Genomic DNA, 23,149 nt, shown 5'->3' with positions numbered 1-23,149 from the left:
TCTAAAATTTTAAGAGGGTTTCTAATGTCAATTCCATGTGCTATAATTTTCTAAAATTCGTTATGAAATATATGGGATTTGGTTAGGAAGAGTCTGATTATCTCAGTGTAGCTGTAGAGTGCTTTGCAAAATATTCATTGGGTTTGCAAAATGTGTAAATGAATGTGATTATTTTAATGTCAAATTTATCTTTTTCAGTATATATATATATATATATATATATATATATATATATATATATATATTTATAATGTCCTCTAGAACTTTTGGGTTACAGGTTCTTACTTGTTTTAAAGCTCTGGGGGGGGGGGAATCTTCCTAATGAGTTCTGATAAAAAATTATCATTAAAGTAAATTTAACGGAACATTCATGAATTTAAATATGAGGTGTTTCATGTGACTGAGAATAGAAAAATGCCATTGAACAATCCAAATGTTTGACATGGAGTCATAGTAAAGTAAAGAATAACTCCTTGTAGGCTTCTTATTCAGGATGCCAACTCTAATCCCACTATTGAAAACAGAAAGTATGAACCTCCCAATGAAATGCTGTGTTTTAATGTAATATATATATATATATATATATATATATATATATATATACACACACACACACACACACACACACACACACACACATAAAGATTATATTGAATTGAAAAATATCTGATAATGTGAAACCTATGAAGAAGAAAAAAAAATTAGGTTGGCGTTTCTTTTTCTAACCCCTAAACTTGCATTTATTTATTTGACTGTTTTAATACATTCTACAACCAAATTACGGCTTTTATAAAGCTCAAATTTATTCTCTGGTATTCCAGACTACAGTAGTTTCACCTATGATCAAATAAAGAAGATCAGTAAAGTTAGCTATAATTTCATCAGAATGGATATTTATGGTATATGGAAATCAATCAAAGTAGTTAAAATGGTAAATCTGGTAAAAAAAAAAAAATGAGTTTTTCAAAATTGTTTAGAACTGACTTAGATAAGTGTCTTGACCCCACTTGCTCTTCAGTTTTCCCATCTATGAAGTTGGAAACTTGATCTAAATTATTTAACAGCACGTTAATTAAGTACCCTTCCAGCTCAAAGGTTCCATAATGATAACAGCTCATAGAGTCATCTCTCAGTATCCACAAGGCATTGGGTGCAGGACCCCCTCAGATACCAAAATCTGCAGATGCTCAGGACTTACATATAAAAAGGCGAGTATTTGCATATAACACATATCCTCTTTAAGCCATCTCTAGATTAGTTATAACCCCAATGTAATATAAATGCTATGTAAATAGTTGTTTACTATATTGTTTATGGAATGATGACAAGAAAAACAGACTGTACATGTTCAGTAGAGATGTAACGATCGCAGGTGAAACTACATAGTACACATCAGCACAACGTAACGTTTTCCCCAAAAAGTATTTTGGATTCTCGGTTGGTTGAACCAAGGATGGAGAACACACAGATACAGAGGGCTGACTGTACATTTATGTTTTTTATTACAAATGGTCCAGAAAGCTAGAGTTTCTTCAGTTAGTGCCTCACCCTGCTTGGACACTGGTGTGGTTGAATATTTCAGCTTTATCTCTTATTTCTTCATATGCTGACCCATAATGGACATCGACAGACCTTTTGGGAGAGGGTGAGTAAAGCTTTATTTTAAACTTCTGTTTTGAGAGACTTCTGGGTCTTACTAACTGCCTTCATTTTGGTCGTTTGGAACCTGGTGTATTTTTTCGTCCTCTCCTTTCCTTCTCTTCCATCTGTTCTCTATCTCTGGTGCAACACAGACTCTCTGGCTACACTTGCCTCTGCTCCCTCTGAAGCACAGATTTCAGATCCATTTGCAACAGAACCCACCCCTCCTCCTACAGCTGCTGAAACTGCAACTGCTTCAGCTTCTGCCTCAACTACTACAACTGTTACCGCTGTCACTGCTGAAGTGGATCTCTTCGGAGGTTAGTCAGTCACCTCACTGTTCCTTCATTTTCCTTCCAGGGTTGCTGAGATTTAAAAGTCCGCACATTATTTAACAGCATGTCAGAGGGCTTAAATATTTTTAAACGTTTTTTCATGTCTGTTTATCTTAGCTAAATTTATCAACTTTATCTTCATTTAATTGAATTTCATTTAATTGAATTTCATTTAATTTAGAGCAGAGGTTGACTTTCCGTTTCTCAAAGTGGCAATTGCCACTAGAATTCTTGGCCCATATGTGTTTCTGCCCTGCAGTATCTATGTAAAAGTGGTACCAGACCTAATACTTTTGATTTTGTCTTTTAGGCCAGATTCACTCTAGCAGGGAGAAAAATATTTGGGGAATTTTGGAGGGGAAATCCTGGCTCAGTTAATTTTTAAGATTTAGGACCAAAAAATATCATCTACCAGTAAGAGAGTTCAGATTTGGAGGACTCTGAAGAGAGTTTGGGGATATGCCCAGTTTTGCAACTTTAAGCATATTCTATCTCAGCAAAAACTTGGACCATCTTTGGCTCTGGGACTTTGAGAGATCATCTGAATGAACTCTTGACATAGATTAAAAACAGGTGGAGGTGAGACTTGAAAGAATTGAAAATATGCAAATGTAAATTCTGACACAGAGTTGATTTAGAGCTATGGGCGTGGGCCATATATCCTGGACTCTGCCAGCATCATATGCCTGACCCGTTGAGCCATCTGAAGCCAGTTTGTGTATGTGTTTCCATCTGGGTGGTGCTAATGTCCAGGCCTGGGGAGGTGCTCCTATCAAATGCACAAGCCGAGTAGTGTTATATTCATCATTGTTTTGTGTTTCTTCATTATAATATGACATCTTTCCCAGGGCATTTTGAGAATATGGTAAAGACTTTGGAGGAAACAAATGGTGGGGAAAGCAGGAGAGTTCTGGCAGGCCCCGGTTTATCCGGATCCTCCCCGGGCCCTTATGACTCTGACACGCTGTGTCACATACCACTGTTCTGCATGTCGGGCCCCAGTCTCAGAGGCTTGCCAGCATTGTCTGAGACAAGGAGCATTCACGAGACAGCATCATTGTCACTGTTTCAAGAAAGGAATCTGCACCCCCATTCCTACAGGAGGAATCTGTTTTAAAACGGAGGAGGGAGGGGTTTGCAGATTCTTGAAGCGTGTATTATAAAGCATCGTCCACTAGAGAAAGTTTTTCAGTTATGCCTGTATAAATTTGGAGACCAAACATTTGTGTTCGCTTAAACGTATAAAGTAAACGTTGTCACGCCCTCCTTTTCCCTGCCCCATGATTGATGTTGGGTATGGCAGTTTCTCACAGGTTAATGTTAACAGAAAAACTTCAAGGAAAAGAGGGACGGGATGGATAGCAATGTAGTGCTTAAGCATTTAGTGCCTTTTGTGATTAGGATTTTTGTTTTCCAGGCGATGTGTAAGGAGCTATTTGCCTCTAAGAAATCAACTCCATCTTGCTTCTCTCATGACTCTCTAGAATAATAGAGCTAAAGATATTTCTTTGAAATAATCTTTGTTTCATTATGCCATTTGTATTGATCCATTTCTTCTGCTTTAACTACATTTGTCAGGCAGAGAAATATATATGTTTGAAAATATTTTTATAATGCCATTATGTCTACCCTAGAATATAAATTTAAAGGACTAGTACAAACAAATAGTAAGTAAATGACCAGTATTACCAAAAATTATACAAATTAATGCCAAAGAATGGGGCTCTCCCTTGATTTCACCTTTATTCTTTCTAGTCATCTGGCTAGAGGCTAATTAAAGGTGGGTACATCTGCAGATCTCATCAGTTATTTTTACTGATCTGCATAGTAAGTAAAACTGGCTTCTATCAGCTATAAAATCTCTATGTGTCAGGAGTCTGTGTGTCACTGTTTTGCAGTTTTCAGTGATATTCCTTAATTTCTTTCATAAGGAATCATTTAGGAATAGGATTTTAAATAAAAATGTAAATGATAGTCTCTCTCTGGCCATGATATGTAGCCATTTAAAAAAAAAAAATCTTGTCACTCTAAAATGGGCAAGTGGTAGAACTTTTGAATGGTAGACACCAGTTATTTGGTTTATACAACTTTAAAACATGCCATTTTGAGATTTTAGGTAGCATGCACAGCAGTATAAGTAGATTTCTTTAAAAATAACTTTAAAGAATTTTAATTTCTGAAAAATGGCCAATTATTTAATTTCTTGGATATGAAATATTGAAGCATTACATTTTCTATGTGTTTTATTTCAAATTTGAAAAGTAGGAAATGTCTATTATTTTTAAACATTCAGATCATACCCACATGATATTTTAGTCATCTCAGGATAAGTTATTAAACAAGTTTCTCAGAAACAGTTTTACTAAATGTTGTTTGTTTGTTTTTTATGAACTTAAACAAAAATCTTCTTTCTGTGGTCATGCATAAGAGCACTGAGAGTCTATGTTTAAAAATTTCAGTAAAACTTAAAAGATATTGATAAAACTAAAAGACAGCACCCTTAAAAACATTCATTTTTATTTATGAAGACCTCACTAACAGCACCACGTTAGTTTGTAATAACAGGGTTTTCCTAAACACTAGAATGCCTTATTGATGCTCATTCCTCTGCACAAGCACCAGGGTACCCTGTCAATCACCTGTATCAAATTATAAGCAAGCCTTCACGAGGATGGTAGTCTGGGAGCACAAAACCAGTGGCTGGGAACCCAAGGAACCTACCCCACACGGCTGCTTTCATTTGGTGCACGTTGGTTAACAAGCTGGCCTTAGAGCAGAAGAGGCACTGGAGTGATGACTCTGGGGCTGTTGAGAAGGATTATATGATTTAAAGGTGGCTTATGTGGCAGGGGAAGATGGGGAGAGGAGTTCAGGATGGGGAAAACGACAGCTGTTAGACATATTTGGGGAGGTCGTTACAGGAAGCTTGAGAGAAAATGTTTCCTAGATTGCTAGAAGGAAAAAAAAGACGAGCCTACAGCCATGTCAGCGAGGAGCTTGCTGGGTAAGGCTTGGCAGAATTAGATGTAAACTGCTGATAGGTTACATGGGAGAGCGAATTGCATTGGAAATCGCTTTAGTTTCCAATACTGGAAGAATAATGTTGCCATTAATCATGAAAGAGAGCTAAGTATTAAAAGAAGTTTTTAAAAAAAAAAAAAAAAAAAAAAAACAACCAATGTTGAAATGTTATCTCTCACAGTTCTGCGGCTGACGGGGCTCAGCTGCACAGTTCTTGCCCAGAGTCCTGGGTGGCTACAGGCAGACAGTGGCTGGGCAGTCTTCCTCACCTATCTCCTTCTCCTTCTCCTGGGCCAGGAGACTGAGCAGCCAGGGGCTGGAGCGGCTGGGCTCCTGTCTTTAAGAGAAGTTTGGATGGGAGTGAATTAAGTTTATAATATTAAGTTTTACCAAATAAAAGAAGCATTAAAAGGAGATGTGTTGCTCCCAGGAAAACAAACTAAAAAAAAACCTTTCTCTCCTGTGGACAGAGCTATAAATATGGGTTCCACCTACTGACACATAAGTGATCATTAAAGAGGCCAGCAAGTCACACAGATATTTATTTGGCCCCTAACACTAATATAACTGCTGTTTATTCCATTTTACAGGAGGAAATTGTATATAGTGGGATGCGGCTTAGCTCATAGCAGTGTGCATAGTGGTTAGACACACACCACAGTCAGACAGTTCATGGCCAAATCCTGACTCCGTCATTTGCTGGTTGAGTGACCTTGGTCCAGTCATTGAGCCTCTAAACTTCCATTCTCTTATCTGCAAAGTAGAGATAGTAGAACCTGTATCACAAGACAGGTAGGAATTAAATTTAATAATGCACATAAAATATTTGCACAGTGACTGGCACATAAATATCACTGGATAGTGACTGCTGTTACGGTTTCTACTATTCCCATTTTATTAGCCTGAGTTCCAAGTTTTATAGGGAAAAAAAACAAAACAAGAAAGAAGATAGACCTGACTCATGACAAAATGTTTTCAGCCCTTCCAACGTCCTCTTAGACTTTCCTTATGCTCTTCTGCCCTGTCTTAGGGTTTCATGTTGCTCTACGTTCTCTGTTATCCTTCACGTGGCACCCGGAGAAGGTGTGCCCTGTCTCCTCATGTATCTTTCATACTCACTCCGTTATTGTTGTTTGGCCTCTCCTTCATTGATCTCCGTGTGGCTGAGTGAAGCAACCAGATCCCACAGATCAATAAGACGTGAATAACTGATTGTCCTGTTGTCCCTCCTAGGGATGTTTGTGTGTTTGTAAAGGACCTCTTAAGCCAAGTGAGTCTCTAATTGAATGTTCATTCGAGGACTTAATCTAATGCTGAGCCTCAAGAGATTGCTAATGGGTTTCACAATCAGGTCATTTTGGAACATGCTGGGATAGACAGAGAAACAGGGGCCTTGACTGTAGGATCCCCTATAGCCTAATACACTGCACAAACCTCTGTGCAGTGTTTCCCAAGGGTAACTGACAAACCCTCTTCGTGGCCAGAAGAGCGGTGTCTGGGGAACTCTGGTCAGTGGGGAAGGCAGTGTGTTAAGCTGGGAAGGTAGCCTGTAAGAAACAGGTTCTACGAGGGTGTTGGTGCCCTTTTTTTTTTTTTTTTTTTTTTTTTTTTACTATAACTAACATCATCTGTTGGCAAAAAAAAAAAAAAAAAAAAAGGAAGGAAGGAAGGAGGGAAGGAAAGAGGGAAGGTAGGAAAAGAAAAGAAAGAAAGAAAGAAAGAAAGAAAGAAAGAAAGAAAGAAGCAACACACATTGGGAGCCATCAACAATTTATAAATTGGGCATTTATAAACTGGGTCTGCCTGTGTTTTAATGGATTTTCTAACTCTAAATAGTAAGAACACATATTCTTAAAACCTGAAACTATATTTTAATCTATTAAATGTAGATTATTTTCCAAACAACTAGAGCAATACAATATTTGAAAACAACAATAAATTTAAGTGAAAATAAAGGCATTATGGTGCCATCCCCTAATTTTATTATTTCCTTATTTCTTTAAAACAAGTCCTTGGTTGTATCTGAAAATGCTTTTCAGTAGTTATGAAGACCTAACTTAAATGAATACTTTGTAAACTTTTTATAGTAACAGTATAATGTCTCCTTAACTAGACTATAAAAAAAAAAAAAACTTTTTAAACTAGAACTGCTTCACATTACCGCTGTGTATTTCAATTTATTGGCATTAAAGAAGACATCCACATTGCTAGAAACCACTAAAGACCTCACAGGGATGTATTGAATAAGTAGCCCCTGGACATCCAAGTGTAATGTCTTAAGTTACAGAATAAAGTTATTTTTGTTTTAATTTTCACATCCATTGATTTCTAGTGATTCATAAAACATGCTTCTCCGAGCCCTTATACAATGAGAATGCTGTGACCTGCTGGGTCCTCGTAGGCCTCACAGTATCGGTTAACTGTACCACTTGCATGTAAACCAACATGAAGGGGCGCAAAGAGTTGTTTTGTGACCACCCACCGAGCATGGGCCGTGAAAACGCGTTTTAAGAAATTCATGTTGTATAAGGGAGCCTTCTTCGCAATGTAACGTGGTTCTTTTACTATATTTCTTCTCTTTTTTTGTTCCTTTAATTTCCGCTGTTTTAAACGCTGCACCCAAGATGCCTTTGCAGCTTCTCCCGGGGAGGCCCCTGCAGCATCCGAGGGGGCCGCAGCCACCCCCACCCCGGTAGCCGCGGCACTTGATGCATGTTCAGGAAATGGTGGGTTTCCAGTCCGAGCCCGTCTGTTGTTTTTCTGTCCTCATGGGAAACTGCCGTAGTTAGGTGGGGCCATATGGGTTCCTGAGTTTACTTCTTTCCGAGTAAAAAGTGTCATTCATCGAAGCTGACCAGATTAATGCCGGCACTTAAAACATTAAGACAATGAAGGGCATACTTATCAAAATTGACAATTTCTCAAGATTGACAATTTTTATCAGGGCAAGTATGCTCTCTTAATGTTTGTGTGTTTTTTTTTAATTCTCTAATGCTATATTGCGACTCTTCTGCAACAGAGAGTTCAAATATATAGGCATGTTTTCATGTATTTTTCAAAGCTACCGGGTTAAGTATGGATTTGAAGAATAACCATCTCTGATGCTAGACCGTAGGCCAATCTTACAAGCACCTTGATGTGTTTCAGTTTCTTAACTTGCAGTACCTGCTAAATGTTCTTTTTTTTTTCTTTAGAAAAACACCTAATCACTGACCCCTGCTAATTAGGGCAGTAGTTTAGTCCAAGCAGCCTAATGAATGCCTAGCTAGTGGGTACATATCCGTGTCAGGTGTCTCTGACCATAGCTGTGATGCCAGTCTCTCGTCTCTGTCCTTATAACTGATGCTGTATGTGTCTCCACTTTCCTTCCCCGAAAGACCCCTTTGCCCCATCGGAAGGTAGTGCAGAGGCTGCGCCCGAGCTGGACCTCTTTGCCATGAAGCCACCTGAGACCAGTGTTCCTGTAGTTACCCCTACAGCTAGCACAGCCCCTCCGGTTCCTGCCACTGCTCCTTCTCCTGCTCCCGCCATCGCAGCGGCCACGGCTTCTCCCGCCGCTGCTACCACCACCGCCACCGCCGCCACCGCCACCACCTCCGCCACCACCACCACCACCACCGCTCCTCCTGCTCTAGATATCTTTGGTGGTAATTTTTTTGTTCTTGTCATTGAACCCATTACATCTGGTGGAGTGAATGCTGGTACTTGCGATAGACTTGCATCCACAACTGTATCACTGCATGAACACTTGGTACCCGCATGGTTCTCTAAGAAACCATGCGCTGCTTATGTCAGAATCCCCCAGCCTGCTAACGTCAGAACTGGACAGGGATGCTGTTCCAGGCTGGCCCCTCCAGCTGAGTGAAGGCATGTGTGTTCTTGGTCTTAGATCTATTTGAGTCTGCTCCCGACGTCGCTGCAGCAGCAGCGCCCAAGCCGGATGCTGCTCCTAGCATAGACCTGTTCGGTACAGGTAAAGCCTCAGCACCCCTCTCTTCCCCGTGCGTCTTCCCAAATGTGTGGGTGACTGAGCCCCTTGTCCTCGCCTGTGGGAATGCATTTGTTAGATGTTTGGCTTCGATTGCAGCCTTCTACTTACTTCTGCTTGGTTTTGGTTTGTTTCCCTCTCTCGGAAGATGCTTTCTCCTCTCCACCACAAGGGGCCTCTCCTGTGCCTGAGAGCTCTCTCACCGCTGACCTCTTATCCGGTGAGTCCTCCTTGTGCCCACGTCCCGCCGTCAGCCGTCCTGTGGGGGTCCTGTGTGGAGGGGCCATAGGAAAGAGTGCAGTTTGTCTTGGTCCTCTTCACCAAAAAATAAAAAAAATAAAAAAAATAAAAAAAATTAAAAAATCGCTATTTAAAATCTCATTCTTTGGCCCGCCACCAACTGAGGAAGGCTAATATTTCAAATGTAAGGCAATGAAAAGACAAAACGTTGTTTGTTTGTTTTTTACACTGTGACCTCTGACCTCAAGATGTCCAATTTTATTTTATTTGGGAAAGTGTGTATTGTTAGATCCATTTGCTTTCCCTTAACTGTCAAGACTGTCCACATTGTGCCGCCTGCTGTTAAACGTGAAATCTCCAGAAGCCATTTGTTTGTCTGGGCTCCTGGTTTCATTTTCCTCTCGGTGACGTGCACTGTTTCCTGTTGTGTGCTTCACTGCAGTGGACACATTTGCATCACCGGCTCCTGCAACCACTGCCTCTCCAGCAAAGGTGGACTCCTCAGGTGTGATAGACCTTTTCGGGGGTGCGTATCTCTCCTCCTTCCACGCTGAACAGAGTCTTGTTTTCTCCTCATCATAGTCTGTAGATTCTCTCTTTCATTTTTTTGTTTTTTTTACCATGTGACGTCATCGCCATCTCTTGAATGTAAACTCCAGTTTTTAAGATCTTTGCATTTCTTTGCATCGTCTTCAACCTCATCAGTTCATAATTTCCCGTGCATGGCCTAACTACTCTAGATGATTGTTTTTTGACTTTTCGTTCATCCTTATGTAGAATCAGCTCATTTGAATTTCTTTCTACTGTTCTTCCCTGGCAATCCTGATCTGTTGGCTAAAGCAACATTTCTAAGTTCTTAAAGGCAATATAAAAATGAGTGAAATTAGAATTGAAAACACAAATAAGCCAGTCAAAATTGAACATAGAAGTTCTAGCTGTTATACGTTATTTTGTAGAGTTTACTTATATTGAGCTTAATGTTTTAAAATCCTTCCAAAGAATTGGAAGGTATTTCACTGATTTAAATGTATTTTCCTCTTCCTGTATATGCTATTTAAAGCAGGAAAATGTGCTGGATTAATCCTGAATTACTTCCTTGGATGATATATTTAAAGTCTCTGTTAGCAGTAAATTTACAAGGGGAAAAAAATGCAGGATAGAAGTGATTTCTTCATGAATATTCATTAGTGTGTATTTACTGTCTGAAACATTATCCGTAGCAAGTTGAGCCCACACTGAGTACTCTGCGGGCCATGGTGGGTAGGGTACATGAGGGTGCAAGGATGTCACAGTTTCTGACATTCAGAGGCTCAAAAATTGTGGCAAATAAACATGAAATCTTGACATATGTGTATAAGAGGGCTGTTGTTTGAACTGTTTGTTTAAATTTTTTTTAAGTTTAATAGAGTTATAAATGGAAATTTTGTATTTTATTACCTTTGGACAAAATTCTTAACACTTTGATCCTATTTTGATAAATGACAGGATTTAGTCTAAAAGTTTTATCCTTTAAAAAGTTATCTTACTCTTACAAAGGTGTTAATTCTTAACTATTATAAACTTCTTTTTTGAGAGAGAGAATAAAATTATCAGAGCATAATTCATTTCACATATTCATAGGCAACTAGCTCACAGTACAAAGCTCCATATCTATGCATTTATCTGCAAAACACTTCAATTACTCACTGTACTTACCGTTTACACTCTTTTACTTTTTTGCTGCATAATGGATAATGGGTAGATGCATTTGGAACTAGTGCTTCTGAACCCCAACCTGCACCTCAGGCTGCTTCTAGTTCATCAGCATCGGCAGACCTACTAGCTGGTAATTAAATTAAAATAAAATCGTATTTTGTGGAAGTTAAGATATATTTTTATAAGTAATAGCTATTATATAAATTTTAAGGTGCATGTTTTCTTTGAGACATGAAATTGAAAAACAAGACATTATGTAATTGAAGGTTATTTCCCAGAATTTTATGAATTTAGTCTTAAAATCACATTTGTATACCAGCCACCACTGTGGCTCCATGGATACTTCTAATCTGCCTTACTTTTAGTTAGCACATTTTATTTTGCTTACTTTAGAGGTAATGGGGTATGTTTTAAGCTCTGGCTAGATAGCTCAGTTGGTCAGAGCATCATCCTGATAGGCCAAGACTGTGGGTTCCATCCCCTGGCAGGGCGCAGACAAAAGTCAACCAATGAGTGCATAAATAAGTGGAACAAAAAATCAATGTCTCTCTCCCTCTCCCTCATCCTCTCTTTCTCTCCATTCCTTTCTAAAATCAATAAAAATATTTTTAATTATGCTTATTTTGATCATTGATTCTATAATATATGAATCACACTAGGAGAAACAAATTTCTACCATTGGGTTGAAGCTGTTTCCACCTTTTAACAAGTGGATCATTTTTTTTTTTTATCTGTAAACCCCTGGAGTAATCCCAGTTCAACAGGACTATGTTGTAGAATAGATTAGTACAAGGTGCCTAGAATTATTGCTTATTGCTACAATGGGACAGATAGACTAAAAGGAAACATATTAAGGACTCCAAGACAGTAAAAACACTGTTGTCTTTCTTTGGGGCAAGGCAAAGTGTGCTTGATGATAGCCAGACCTACACATTATGATTTTTACAGGCAAAGCACTTGCCAGTTACAAGACCACAAAAGTGAGTTTGGGTTCTGGTCATCAACTCACAGGACACTGCTGTTTTACCTCACTCTGACTTCACTTAGAAGGGTACATATAGGAAGCACAGCAGCAGCATCATAAAGGACTCAGATACCAAGATGCAACTTCCTCTGTCCCTCCCCAGTCACCAAAAGGGATGCATTTTGGTCATAATGTTGGTGAGGAGCTGGTGAGAATATAGGTCCCATAAGCACAGGGAAGCCACCATGTCCAGAGTCTCTCAGCTTAAATTCTCTGCTAGCCATGTAGCCTTTGATAGGGTAGTGACTGGCTCTCATTTTAGAGTGTAAGAGGAATCCTAACACCGATATACCAGGAACATTCATTCTAGGATTAGTCGAATATTTCCTCAAGAGGCAGCATGGGTTATTGCAGCCCCACTCTTGACCTTCCCTTCCATCAGTGATTCAAACTGGACATTCAATCATCTTTCCCAGGGGCAATGGCATTCTTTATGTCTTTCCCATCTTTCCCTGCAAACAAGACATTCCTATTTGCCGATTCCACTTGGAAAGTTGAAGATATGACAAGAGGCCATGCATTTAACACAAACCACAACTGGTTTCTTGGTAGGGGGGAAAAAATACTAGCTTATCTGACTTTTCTCCTGGTCCAGATATTCTTCATAGCAGCTGCAAATTGGTCACAGAAACTTTAAGCTCTAGCTAAACCAGTACACTTAATTCAGATATTTAACAGGCTGTAAATGGAATAATATGTTTTTAGTTAGCACAAGCTATACTGTAGCAATAAGATTTTAACAGGCTGCAGAAACAGCATAATTTTAAATGCTATTTGAGGGGAAATGGCCTTGTTCATTTTAAAATGAGATCAGTAATTACAAATGTTTGCTTTGAAGTTATAATTAAGATTGAAATGCATGAATAAAATCAAATGTTCTGGATTTTTGCAGAATTGCAGGAAGTCCTTCTTTCTCTCTGGATATTCTCTTCAAGTCATTGAGATTACTGATAGGATGCCGATATTATGCATATCTCATATGGAGTTTGGCTGGAAACTTGAGAGTTAAATTTATAACAAATAAAGGTTATTATTTTACACAGTGAAGAATAAAGCTGGCAAACTTCTCTCAGTATAGACCAGCTGAAAATATAGAGATTTGAAAGATACAGACAGATTCCTGGATGATGGATGTAAAAATGAATTATTAAGGGAGGTTAGGTGTGTTAGAGGATATGCCTAACTTCTGAGGTTGACATCAAGCAGGAAAACCATACTCTCCCCTAACAGACACCATTCTGAGGTGACTGCACCGTAAGTCTGTGCTAATAAAGGAATGTGTCACAGCCTATCTTTAATTCCAAAAGTGGGGAAGATAGGAACCAGCCTAATGAGGCTCTTTGTAGTTTTACATTCTCTGCTAACCACAAGACACAAATTACTTTTTTAGCAAAGTCATAGAAGTCCTTGAATGGATTAAAAATATAAAAATGTCCAGTGTTGAATTAATAACAACAATTTTCACTAAATGGGAAGGTCTACAGAGAGCCAATACTTTCATCCTCTGTGGGGCTGGAAAACAGTCTGAAAGTGTCAGACAGAATGTCTCAGGCTATTATTCTTAGCAATATTGACTAGCTCAGATTGATCTTCATAAGTGGGATATGTTAAGAACTGGATGTACCACTGAGAATAATTGAAATGATACCATCTTTAACATAATGGAGCAAATGTGGGTGAGGAGATTATGTGTGAGAGTGTGTTGAACTACCAATAGTTTTAAATTTTCACTTGACCCAAATAATATGATGACTTTGGATATGTCTGTATTAATAAACCTTCATTAAGTGCATAGGCTGTTTCCTTTGAGAAAGACACATTTGTAAGACTAATCATTTGAGATAAAAGGCAAATGAGTCTATAGATGGTTGAGCAATCCAGTTATAGTGCAGGAAAGTTCAAATATGCCTGCAGGACATTCAGAAGCCTACTGATTACTACCTTATTTTCAATTCCATATAATACCTATATTCTTAATGTAATTTATAACCACATTGAAAGAAATATTAGTGGTTTCAGTTTATTTATTATTTGCTTCTATTCCTGGGCTCTAAAACTTTTCACTTAACAGAAGTTCTCCAAACTTCTTACTAATGTCTATAATTTTCTTTTTTAGCTCTTTATTAAGAGTATAGCAATAGATTTTTTTCTTTTAGATAATCAGTTCATTATTTTATGTCACTCTGTACTTTTTTAATTAATCTAGGTCGGTGAGGCCACCTACTTCATAAGAACTGAGTATGATGGAGAAAGTCATCTTTCCAGATCTTTGTCAAATTTATAAATCTGTAGGAAGGTACAAGTCTGGCATTACTCCTGGCTGTCGGAAAGAGGCTGTGTGGTATTATTATGAATGAGTATCTGGAAGAGTCCTGTGTGGAATTCTGGCTCTGCATTTGCCATCATTTGCCCTTGGGCAAATTACTTAACCTCTCTGGCCTCAGTTCCCTCATCTGTGGAACTTCCTGGGGTTGGTGTTAGGATTGAATTAGCCAAAGTATGTTTTAGGTTGAACAACATAAAATTTCTGCTGTTGTAGGACCTACATGGTCAACTATAGAAAATGCATGTGGTTCAACCTAATTAATGCATAAAACAGTGGCCGGCACTTGGTGAGCCTCATGGCATTTTGGCTGTACCCGTCAATGTCTTAGAGAAGGCACTGTTACTTTTGTTGTTGTTGAATAGTGTTATTTATTTACCAATGGAGAAAACCTAATTATCTTACAAAGTTTAGTAGTACTAAGCAGACGAGCCCTGTGTCAAAGCACACATTTTTTCTCTTTCTACTACTTAATCCCGGGTAGTTGTGTTAACTTCTCTTGCACCGTTTCTTCCAGCCATGGAACGATAGGATTGAATCAGATGATACTAAGCCCCTTCCCAGCACTAAAATGATGTGATTCTAGAATATATTGTCTTTCCTTGGCCATGTTTTAAGAAGCTGGGCATCCAGTACAATTGTCTCTGCATTCACCTGTCATAAGAAGAAGCACCTCATAGAAAAAGTGCCTAATAAGCACAGCCATATTCCAACTTTGAGGTGGGCGATGTTTCTAAAAAGTCAGCATTAACACAGCCTACCTTCCTAAAACCAAAATGGTCACATCCATAAAAACAATTCCCATTGGCCTATCTTTGCTTCAGACTGATATTAGTTCTTAAAAATATAAAGAATGTCTTTTCTTCAGTTAGGAAAGTTCCATGATGCTTATGTCACTCATATACTAAAATTACTTAAAGTGAACTTTAAAAACACCTTCTAATAGGTAATAATTTTCCAAATTACAATTTTTTATACATATACAAGGAAAGCTTAAGCCCAAATCCATATCAATTTCCAGGAGCAACATGACTTGCACATTATTGCCTGCTTTAGAAAACAGTAACCAAAGAATTTCAATGGGAACCATTTTCAAACTTATAAGTTGATTTTATGGAGTGCAAGCTTAAGGATTTATTTATTTATTTATTTATTTATTACCATAAATAGTTTCTGAAGAAGAGCAGATATAGCTAGATTGGAAAGGAATATATATATATTCCTTTCCAATCTAGCTATATCTGCTCTTCTTCAGAAACTACTTATATATATATCTCCAAACTGAGTATTAAAAAAACTCCTGGTAGTGCCAAAACTGGTTTGGCTCAGTGGATAGAGCGTCGGTCTGTGGACTGAAAGGTCCCAGGTTCGATTCCGGTGAAGGGCATGTACATTGGTTGCGGGCACATCCCCGGTGGGCAGTGTGCAGGAGGCAGCTGATCGATGTTTCTCTCTCATCGATGTTTCTAGCTCTCTATCCCTCTCTCTTCCTCTCTGTAAAAAATCAATAAAATATATTAAAAAAAAAAAAAAAACTCCTGGTAGTAATAAATTCTTTGATAATAGGGATCGACTCAGCTCTTACTAAGAAATCACTTCTTTCACAGGTTGCATATTTTTGTACAGATAAGCTCTGCTTCTGCTTTTGTCTGGGGTGGAGAGAAATGACTTGCTTCTATTAGTCAAAAGATAAAATATTTAATTTGAGGTTTCCTTATTTTATAATAGTCTGATTTCTCCTCACCTTTTATATTCAGAAGTTTTTCCTGCACTCCATAAACATTAATACAGTGTTTCAGGCATTGTCTGACTATTAATAGAAAAGGTGAGAAAAGAAGACTCAGTTCTTGACATCAAAAGGCCATCCCTGGGGTGGGTGGGTGGGTCTGGGGGTGAGAATAAAGAATTATGATGGGGCTTGGGGAGGGCACATATGTACGAGGGGTGGGCAGGATGGGGGTAGTTGTGGCTGATAACAGTTTAAGGCCAGGAAGCCCTCCCAGAGCAGGCATCTGACTCACAATGATGATGCAAAAAGCAGCAACTTAGTTTGCGGAGATGGAGAGGGAACCAGAGCCAGAAGAGCTTGATTGCTATGCAAAGGAATCTGCACTCTATGAATCTGAAAGTTATGCGACTCCAGGGAAAGATTTTAGGCAAGTAACTTTGTCAACATTTTCCACTCAGAAAAAATCACCCAGGCTGCACTGCTGAGACTAGACTGGAGGAAGCCCAACTGAGAAGCCCCCCTGGGCGACTTTATGAATCCTGAGAGCAGTGTTGGGAGAGCCTTCACTTGGCAGTAGGAACAAGGGGACTAGCACATATGAAAGATATTAGAACGGATTTGGTGGCAGAAAGAATGCACGCATATTTTTCTGATTTTATTTTATTACTAGTAGCCCTGCGCACGAATCCGTGCACCAGTAGCTCGCCAGTAGTTCACTGCCACCCTCCAGTAGCTTTCCTCACCTTCACCCCCTCCTCCCCCACTCTTCATAGCTTGCTGCCTGCTCCCTCCTGTAGCTCTCCACCACTTGCTTGTAGCCAGTAGCTCACTGCTGCCCACCTATAGCTCTCCACCTGCTTCCTCCTGTGGCTTCCCTCACTCCCCGTCTCTCTCCCCCCACCCCACCATAGCTTGCTGCCCTGCCTGCTCCTGTAGCTCTCCACTGCCTGCCTGCTTGTAGTTCCCTGCTCCACCCTCCTGCAGATCCGTGATCAAGGTCGTTATGCCTCTCAGCGTAAGGGATAATTAGCATATTCCTCTCTTATTATATAGGATTATACTGGTTCAATGTGTACAACTAAGCATTTTCCAACTACCTAGTGTTGTGATTTGAAGAACCAAAGTTTAAATATAATGAAAATAATTACCTGAATTTTAAATTTGGTGAGACCCTCTTAGCTGTATGTGCTCTACTGTAATCATAGATTTAGTTGCTGTGGATTCTCTTAACAAAGGTATATATTCTTACATGCTATCTTGTTTCCAGTTAACTTAAACCTCTCATTAATACATAGCAGGTGTCAAAATACTTGAAATACTTATAAAAACCTATAACTTCCCAGGTGTCATTGACTTCTCTCATCTACATGCGTTCAATTCCTTTCAGTCTTCTATAACCTTTTCTGACTCTGTTTTTATGGCCTTTGCCCATGTTTAGTTGCTTCTGCTTATATTTTTTCTGGAACTTTTTCCTAGGATTCGGGGGTTCTTTCATGGCCCCTTCTCCGACACCAGTGACCCCAGCCCAGAGCAACCTGCTGCAGCCCAACTTTGATGCAGCTTTTGGAACAACGCCTTCAACTTCTAGCAGCAGCTCCTTTGACCCATCAGGTGAGACAGTGGTTTTCAAACATTCTCTTAGTTCGTTCTGATTATTAAAATAAACCACCTAAGGTTCATATGATAATCAGGAAATGTCTACCCAGTACTGAGTGGTGACCTTATTTTAAAAAAACTGTTCAATAAAGAAATTCAGTAACTCAAGTAAATATTTTCAGTACATTTTGGTGGCTTTAAGAATAATCTTTAATTCCTTTCTGTGTTTATTGTTTTTAATTTTTTTGCAGAAATCTAACTTAACACGCACACCCTCTATTGCATGAGCTTACAGGCACACCGTTTAGAGACGGTTAAAGGAAAACAAGTACTCTGTACTAGATCTTTGTACAGTATAGAATGTGTGGACACTCCCCCTGCTGTTGCTTACCCTCTCTGAAGCTTTCATAGTTCTTGGTTTTTTGAAGTTGAGACAGTATTCTTTGCCTGCCTTTAACCTTTCATCCTGCTGTCATTTTGTTTGTATTCTCTTCCATTCTACTCTTCCCATGCTGGGTCCTTACTACAAATTTTCAATTGGTGAGTTTTTGGCAATTAAATGTGTTTCAGAAACACCCTAAATATATGCCCTGCCTGACAATTTGGTTGCTTCCATTGCCAGTGCCTAGTTGAATGCTCTTCTTTTTTAATTTAGAATCATTGTATAGTAATATGTATCGTAAATATGCATAGTGTTTTTATAAAAAAGTAACCACAAAATCTTTGACATGGATATTAGCAATAACTTATGCAAATCCTATGAGTCTGCATTTAAGTCTTCTTGTATTCTAGGAACTAGACAAGTAGTAATTAGTTACATGGTAATCAGGAACCATCAATAATGGCATCGTTTCTATTACTGATATAGTGTTTACTTTAAATATTCCCTTAAAGTTAGAACCAAAAGTGATTGCTACACTGGAGAAAAAAATTAAAATTCTTACTTCTAAAATATGGTCAACTGTTTTTCAGATACTTATTAGTAGGTATTGACCATTAGATCAGGTTTTATTTTGACACGGATTTCATAGGGAACTAAGAGATTCAGCCTTCTTTTCTCATTTAAGAATTGTTTTTAGTTGTTTATGTAATACTTTCAACAAATATGTAAAAAAAAAAAAAAGTAAACATTGTAGAACTTTAGAGTAAACCAATTAGGCTTTGGTAAATCACTACCATTTTTAATAAAACATGTTTTATTGATAGCTTTTAATGAGTAACCGTAGCTACCAATTACTGAGTGTACAGCAAACGTTATAATGAAGACATGACATATATCATCTAATTTAATCTTCACAACAAAGCCATGTAGTAGTAGTGGTACTCTCCCCACTTACAGATGAGAAAACCAAAGCTCAGACAGTAACTTTCTCAAAGGCATACAGCTAGTGAGGCATGTAGCTGAGTGTGAGCTCAGTTCTGACTCCAAAGTCTGTGCTCTTTCGTGTACATTACACAGATTGTTTTCCATCTTTGTTCATGTCCATTAGTATTTCCATACTTTATGAGTAGACTTATGTAGAGATGTTCCTTTTGGCGTTATGGTCATGATAAGTGTGAATTACAAGTCTTCTTTTATAAGATTGTATATTCACTTGTTTCCATAGTTTTGTGTGTTTTTTTAAGACAGTTTTTCCTTTAATTTTCTATATGACGTATTTTTTTCCCAATTATTCTGAACCTGGTCCATTTGATTTTCAGTGTTTGATGGTCTAGGTGACCTTCTGATGCCAACCATGGCACCAACGGGGCAGCCCGCACCCATCTCGATGGCACCTCCTAGTCCCGCAGTGGCAGCAAGCAAACCCCTTGGGAGCGATCTTGACTCATCTCTTGCCAGCTTAGTAGGCAGTGAGTAATATAGTTTTATTTAACTGAATCATGTGTGATTTCCCCCTCTGTCTTTCCCTGTGTGTTTTTTTCTGGATTCACTTGTGGGTGAGTGTATTAAGGAGTGGGAAGAAATTCTTAGTGCTTTACCCAGTACAGTTTCTGGGAAGGTCAGTTCTTCATTCAACAAACACTATTTATTGAATACTGGGCGTTCTTCCATGCCCTAGGTATAAAATTAGTGATCAAAACAGGTATAAATTTCTGTTTTTATGGTGCTCTGAAAGGGCAGACAAACATTAAACATTTTCAAATTAATAAATTCTATAGTGTGTTAGGTCATAGGTGCCATGGGGGAAAAACAGAACAGACAAAGAGGGATAAGGAGTGCCACAGAGTGGGGTGAGAAGTAGGCCTCACTGAGAATGTAAAATCTGATGAAAGATTTGAAGGTAGAGGGACGAGCCATATGGCTATCTGAAAAGAGAACATGTACAGGCTAAGAAGACAAACAGTGCCAAAACCTTGGGCAGAAGATTACCTGGCATATTTAAGGAACATCAAGGAGACTGTGGCTGGAGCAAGGTACGTGAAAGAGTCTTAGGAGGTGAGGGAAGCTCTGATAAAATAAAGAATGGCCTTTTATTTCAATTCTGAATTTGATTTTTTTATTACGGTGAATGAGGTTAGCATTGCAAATACCTTTTATTTCACTTGAAGCTATATCAGAAGTTTAGCATATCATTTATACACAGTTTTTTCTATCCATTACTCTATGGATATACTTTGGTTTTCCATTCATAATCCTCGGTCTGGGCATCCATGAAAATGCTTTGATGACAGCCATGGAGAAATTACTTTAGTATTTCTTCCTACTCTAAAATATTATCTCACTGATGGATAGTCTGCAGTGGTAACTGCTTTTGCTGGACACTATAATGTACTACCCAGACCCTCCTTCAGAAATAGAGGATTTTTACGTCAGCACACAGCCCATAGATGCTACCACCTTTGATATTTATCTCAGCTGAAGAAAGCTGACCAATAGCCAAACAATCTTGATAAAGAACAAATTTGAAGCACATTTTTTACTATTAGAACTTCTACAAAGCTATAATAATCAGGACAAGTGGTACAATATAGACATAGAAAAATAGACCAATAGCATAGAAGTAAAAGCCCAGAAATAAACTTCACATACAACATTAAATGATTTTCTAGGTTTGCAGGACCATTCAGATTAGGAAAAAATACTCTATTCAAACAACGTGCAAGTCAAATGGATAGCCACATGCAAAAGACTGAAGTTAGGCCTCTTCATTATACCATCCATAAAAATCAATTCAAAATGAATCAAAGACCTAAATATAAGAGATAAAACTCTTAGAGAAAAAATATAGGTATATTAGGATTAGGCAGTGACTTCTTTAGATATAATACCAAAAATAATCAATCAAATAAAAACAAATTAATAAGAATGCATCAAAATTAAAAACTTTTGTTATGAATGATACCATTAAGAAAGTGAAAAAACAACCCACATAATGAAAGTATTTCCAAGTTATATATCTTATATGGTACTTGTATCTATAACATTAAAGAATTCTTACAATTCAGTAATAAGACAAATAAGTTTTAAATTGGCAAAGGATTTGAATAAACATTTCTTCAAAAATGATAGACAGTGGCCCACAAGTATATGAATAGATGTTGAACATCATTAGTCATCAGGGAAATACAAATCAAAACCACACTGACAGACCACTTCACACTCACTGGGAATGCTATAATCAAAAAGAGAGTAGTAAGTGTCAGCTAGGATGTAGGGAAATTAGAACTCTCAGCCATTGATGGTAGGGATATACATGATGCAGCCACTTTGGAAACAGTCTTGTAGTTCTTAATAAGTAATTCAAAATGGATCATAGATTACATGTAGGAGCCAAAACTGTAAAATCTTTATAAGAGCATGTATGAATAAATCTTTATAACCTTGTTCTTAGATATGACACCAGCAGCACAAGCAACAACAGAAAAAAAAAATAGATAGCTAGGGCTACATGTGATAACATCAATAAAGTGAAAAACAATCAATAGAATGGGAGAAAACATCTCATAAGGGACTTTTATTCAGAATGAATAAAGAACTCTACACCTCAACATTGTAAAGACAAATAACCCAATTTAAAAAGAGTCAAATGACTTAAACATTTATCCGAAAAGTATATGGCCACTTGGTACATGAAAAGATGTTCAACATCAGCCATCTATGGAACGCATATCAATACCACAATGAGATATCACTTCACACCCATCAGATTGTCTATAATAAAAGAGACATGATAACGAGTGCCTATGAGGATGTGGAGAACTTGAAACTCTAGCATGGCTGGTGAGAAAGCAACATTGGGCAGCTGCTGTGGAAAGAAGTTTGGCAGTTTCTCGAAACGTTAAACCTCGAGTAACCACTAGGCAGTCAGTGCACCATGTGACAGCCTAGAAAGCTCCTCCCCGGATCTCTGCTCAGCATTGCCCAAGTCTCACCTTCTCCACGAGGCCTTCCCTGAGCATCCTGTTTCACACTGCCTGCCCTCACTCTCATCCTTGCCACCAGATCCCACTCTTCCTTCTCATGTTTCTATCAGCTTTCCATTTTACCTTCTGACCGCCTCCATGATTTACTTTTTTATTCTTTTATGTATGTTTTTTTTGTCATCCATCTCACCCCATTATAATGTAAGTTCTCCAGGATTGGGATTTATTTTTTCCCTTCACCAACATAACCCAAAGCACTTAGAACAGTGCCTGATGTATAGATAGGGGCTGACGTAATAAATGAACTGAGATAGAGCAGAACAAGGAAGCTGGTTGTGTCAGGATCCTCAAGACGACCCTCACATTCACTGATTCACTGGAAGGACTCGGGAGACTCAGCACATGTCTGTTCTCACAGTTAAGATTTATTACAAGAGCTCGTAAGGATGCACAGCTAGATCATTGGGGAAAAGACACAGGCAGAGTCTGGAGGAATCCATGCTCAGACTTCCTTATGCTCTCATTCCCAGGAGGGGAAAGGCATACAGAAATGTGTGTGATGTTTTTGCCCAAGGAAGCCCTCCATTGACTCAGCACCCAGGATTTTTCTTGGATGCTGATCATGTGCTAGAGTTTCAGTCTCCAAGAAGGAAAGCAGGTGTTCAGCATGAACCACGTTGTTTGTATGGTTTAGGCACAGCAAGCCACTCTTATCATTAGGCAAAGTTTTATCTCAGTTTCGAGAATAATTTACTAGCGAGGTTCGCAGATGCCAGCCACATAGACCTTTCTAAGAGAGCAGACTCACGCCTGCTGTGTTTACTCTTTTTTCTGAACACGAATTGACATTAAAATACGACCCTTAAGTATAATGTAAAGTAAAAGAAAATGTTAGATTTGTGAATGTTTCCTGACATAGTTTCTCCTTTGCAAAACTGAATGTAGTCATTCCTAGGCAAAATATGGACGTTTTCTAGACCTCTGAGTCTTTGATCTTTTAAATGTCATATCATTTAAGCTGAGTATAGAGTTTTAAATTCTTTTTTTCTTTTATCCATTTACAGATCTTGGGATTTCTGGCACCACATCCAAAAAGTAAGTGCTTTTTAAACTATCTGGTTTTGTTGAGACAGTGTATTTGTACCTATTTGAGACTATCAAATGTTGTTCTCATTAAAGTAATTACTCATTC

At 38.4% G+C, this 23,149-nt stretch overlaps 1 protein-coding gene across 13 annotated transcripts in view; it reads left to right on the top strand.

The window, feature by feature from the left end:
* The window catches only part of SNAP91 (synaptosome associated protein 91), a 117,462-nt gene that overhangs the window by 75,898 nt on the left and 18,415 nt on the right, over positions 1-23,149 (top strand). For 8 of the 13 annotated variants that reach the window (XM_084890617.1, XM_084890620.1, XM_084890621.1 and 5 more), the window contains 11 exons: positions 1,631-1,645; positions 1,794-1,961; positions 7,622-7,723; positions 8,375-8,644; positions 8,887-8,970; positions 9,134-9,205; positions 9,668-9,751; positions 10,967-11,050; positions 17,473-17,607; positions 19,294-19,443; positions 23,022-23,052. In XM_084890617.1, coding sequence (XP_084746743.1) covers positions 1,631-1,645; positions 1,794-1,961; positions 7,622-7,723; positions 8,375-8,644; positions 8,887-8,970; positions 9,134-9,205; positions 9,668-9,751; positions 10,967-11,050; positions 17,473-17,607; positions 19,294-19,443; positions 23,022-23,052 — 1,195 coding nt within the window. The remainder of the gene's footprint in view (positions 1-1,630; positions 1,646-1,793; positions 1,962-7,621; positions 7,724-8,374; positions 8,645-8,886; positions 8,971-9,133; positions 9,206-9,667; positions 9,752-10,966; positions 11,051-17,472; positions 17,608-19,293; positions 19,444-23,021; positions 23,053-23,149) is intronic. The other 5 variants (XM_084890622.1, XM_084890612.1, XM_084890614.1 and 2 more) reach the window with 5 other exon arrangements.

This window comes from Pipistrellus hanaki, assembly GCF_964339955.1.
Source record: "Pipistrellus hanaki genome assembly, chromosome: 7".
NCBI lineage: Eukaryota > Metazoa > Chordata > Mammalia > Chiroptera > Vespertilionidae > Pipistrellus > Pipistrellus hanaki.
The sequence above is the reverse complement of the archived record's forward strand: the minus strand, read 5'-3'. Positions and strand labels throughout refer to the sequence as shown.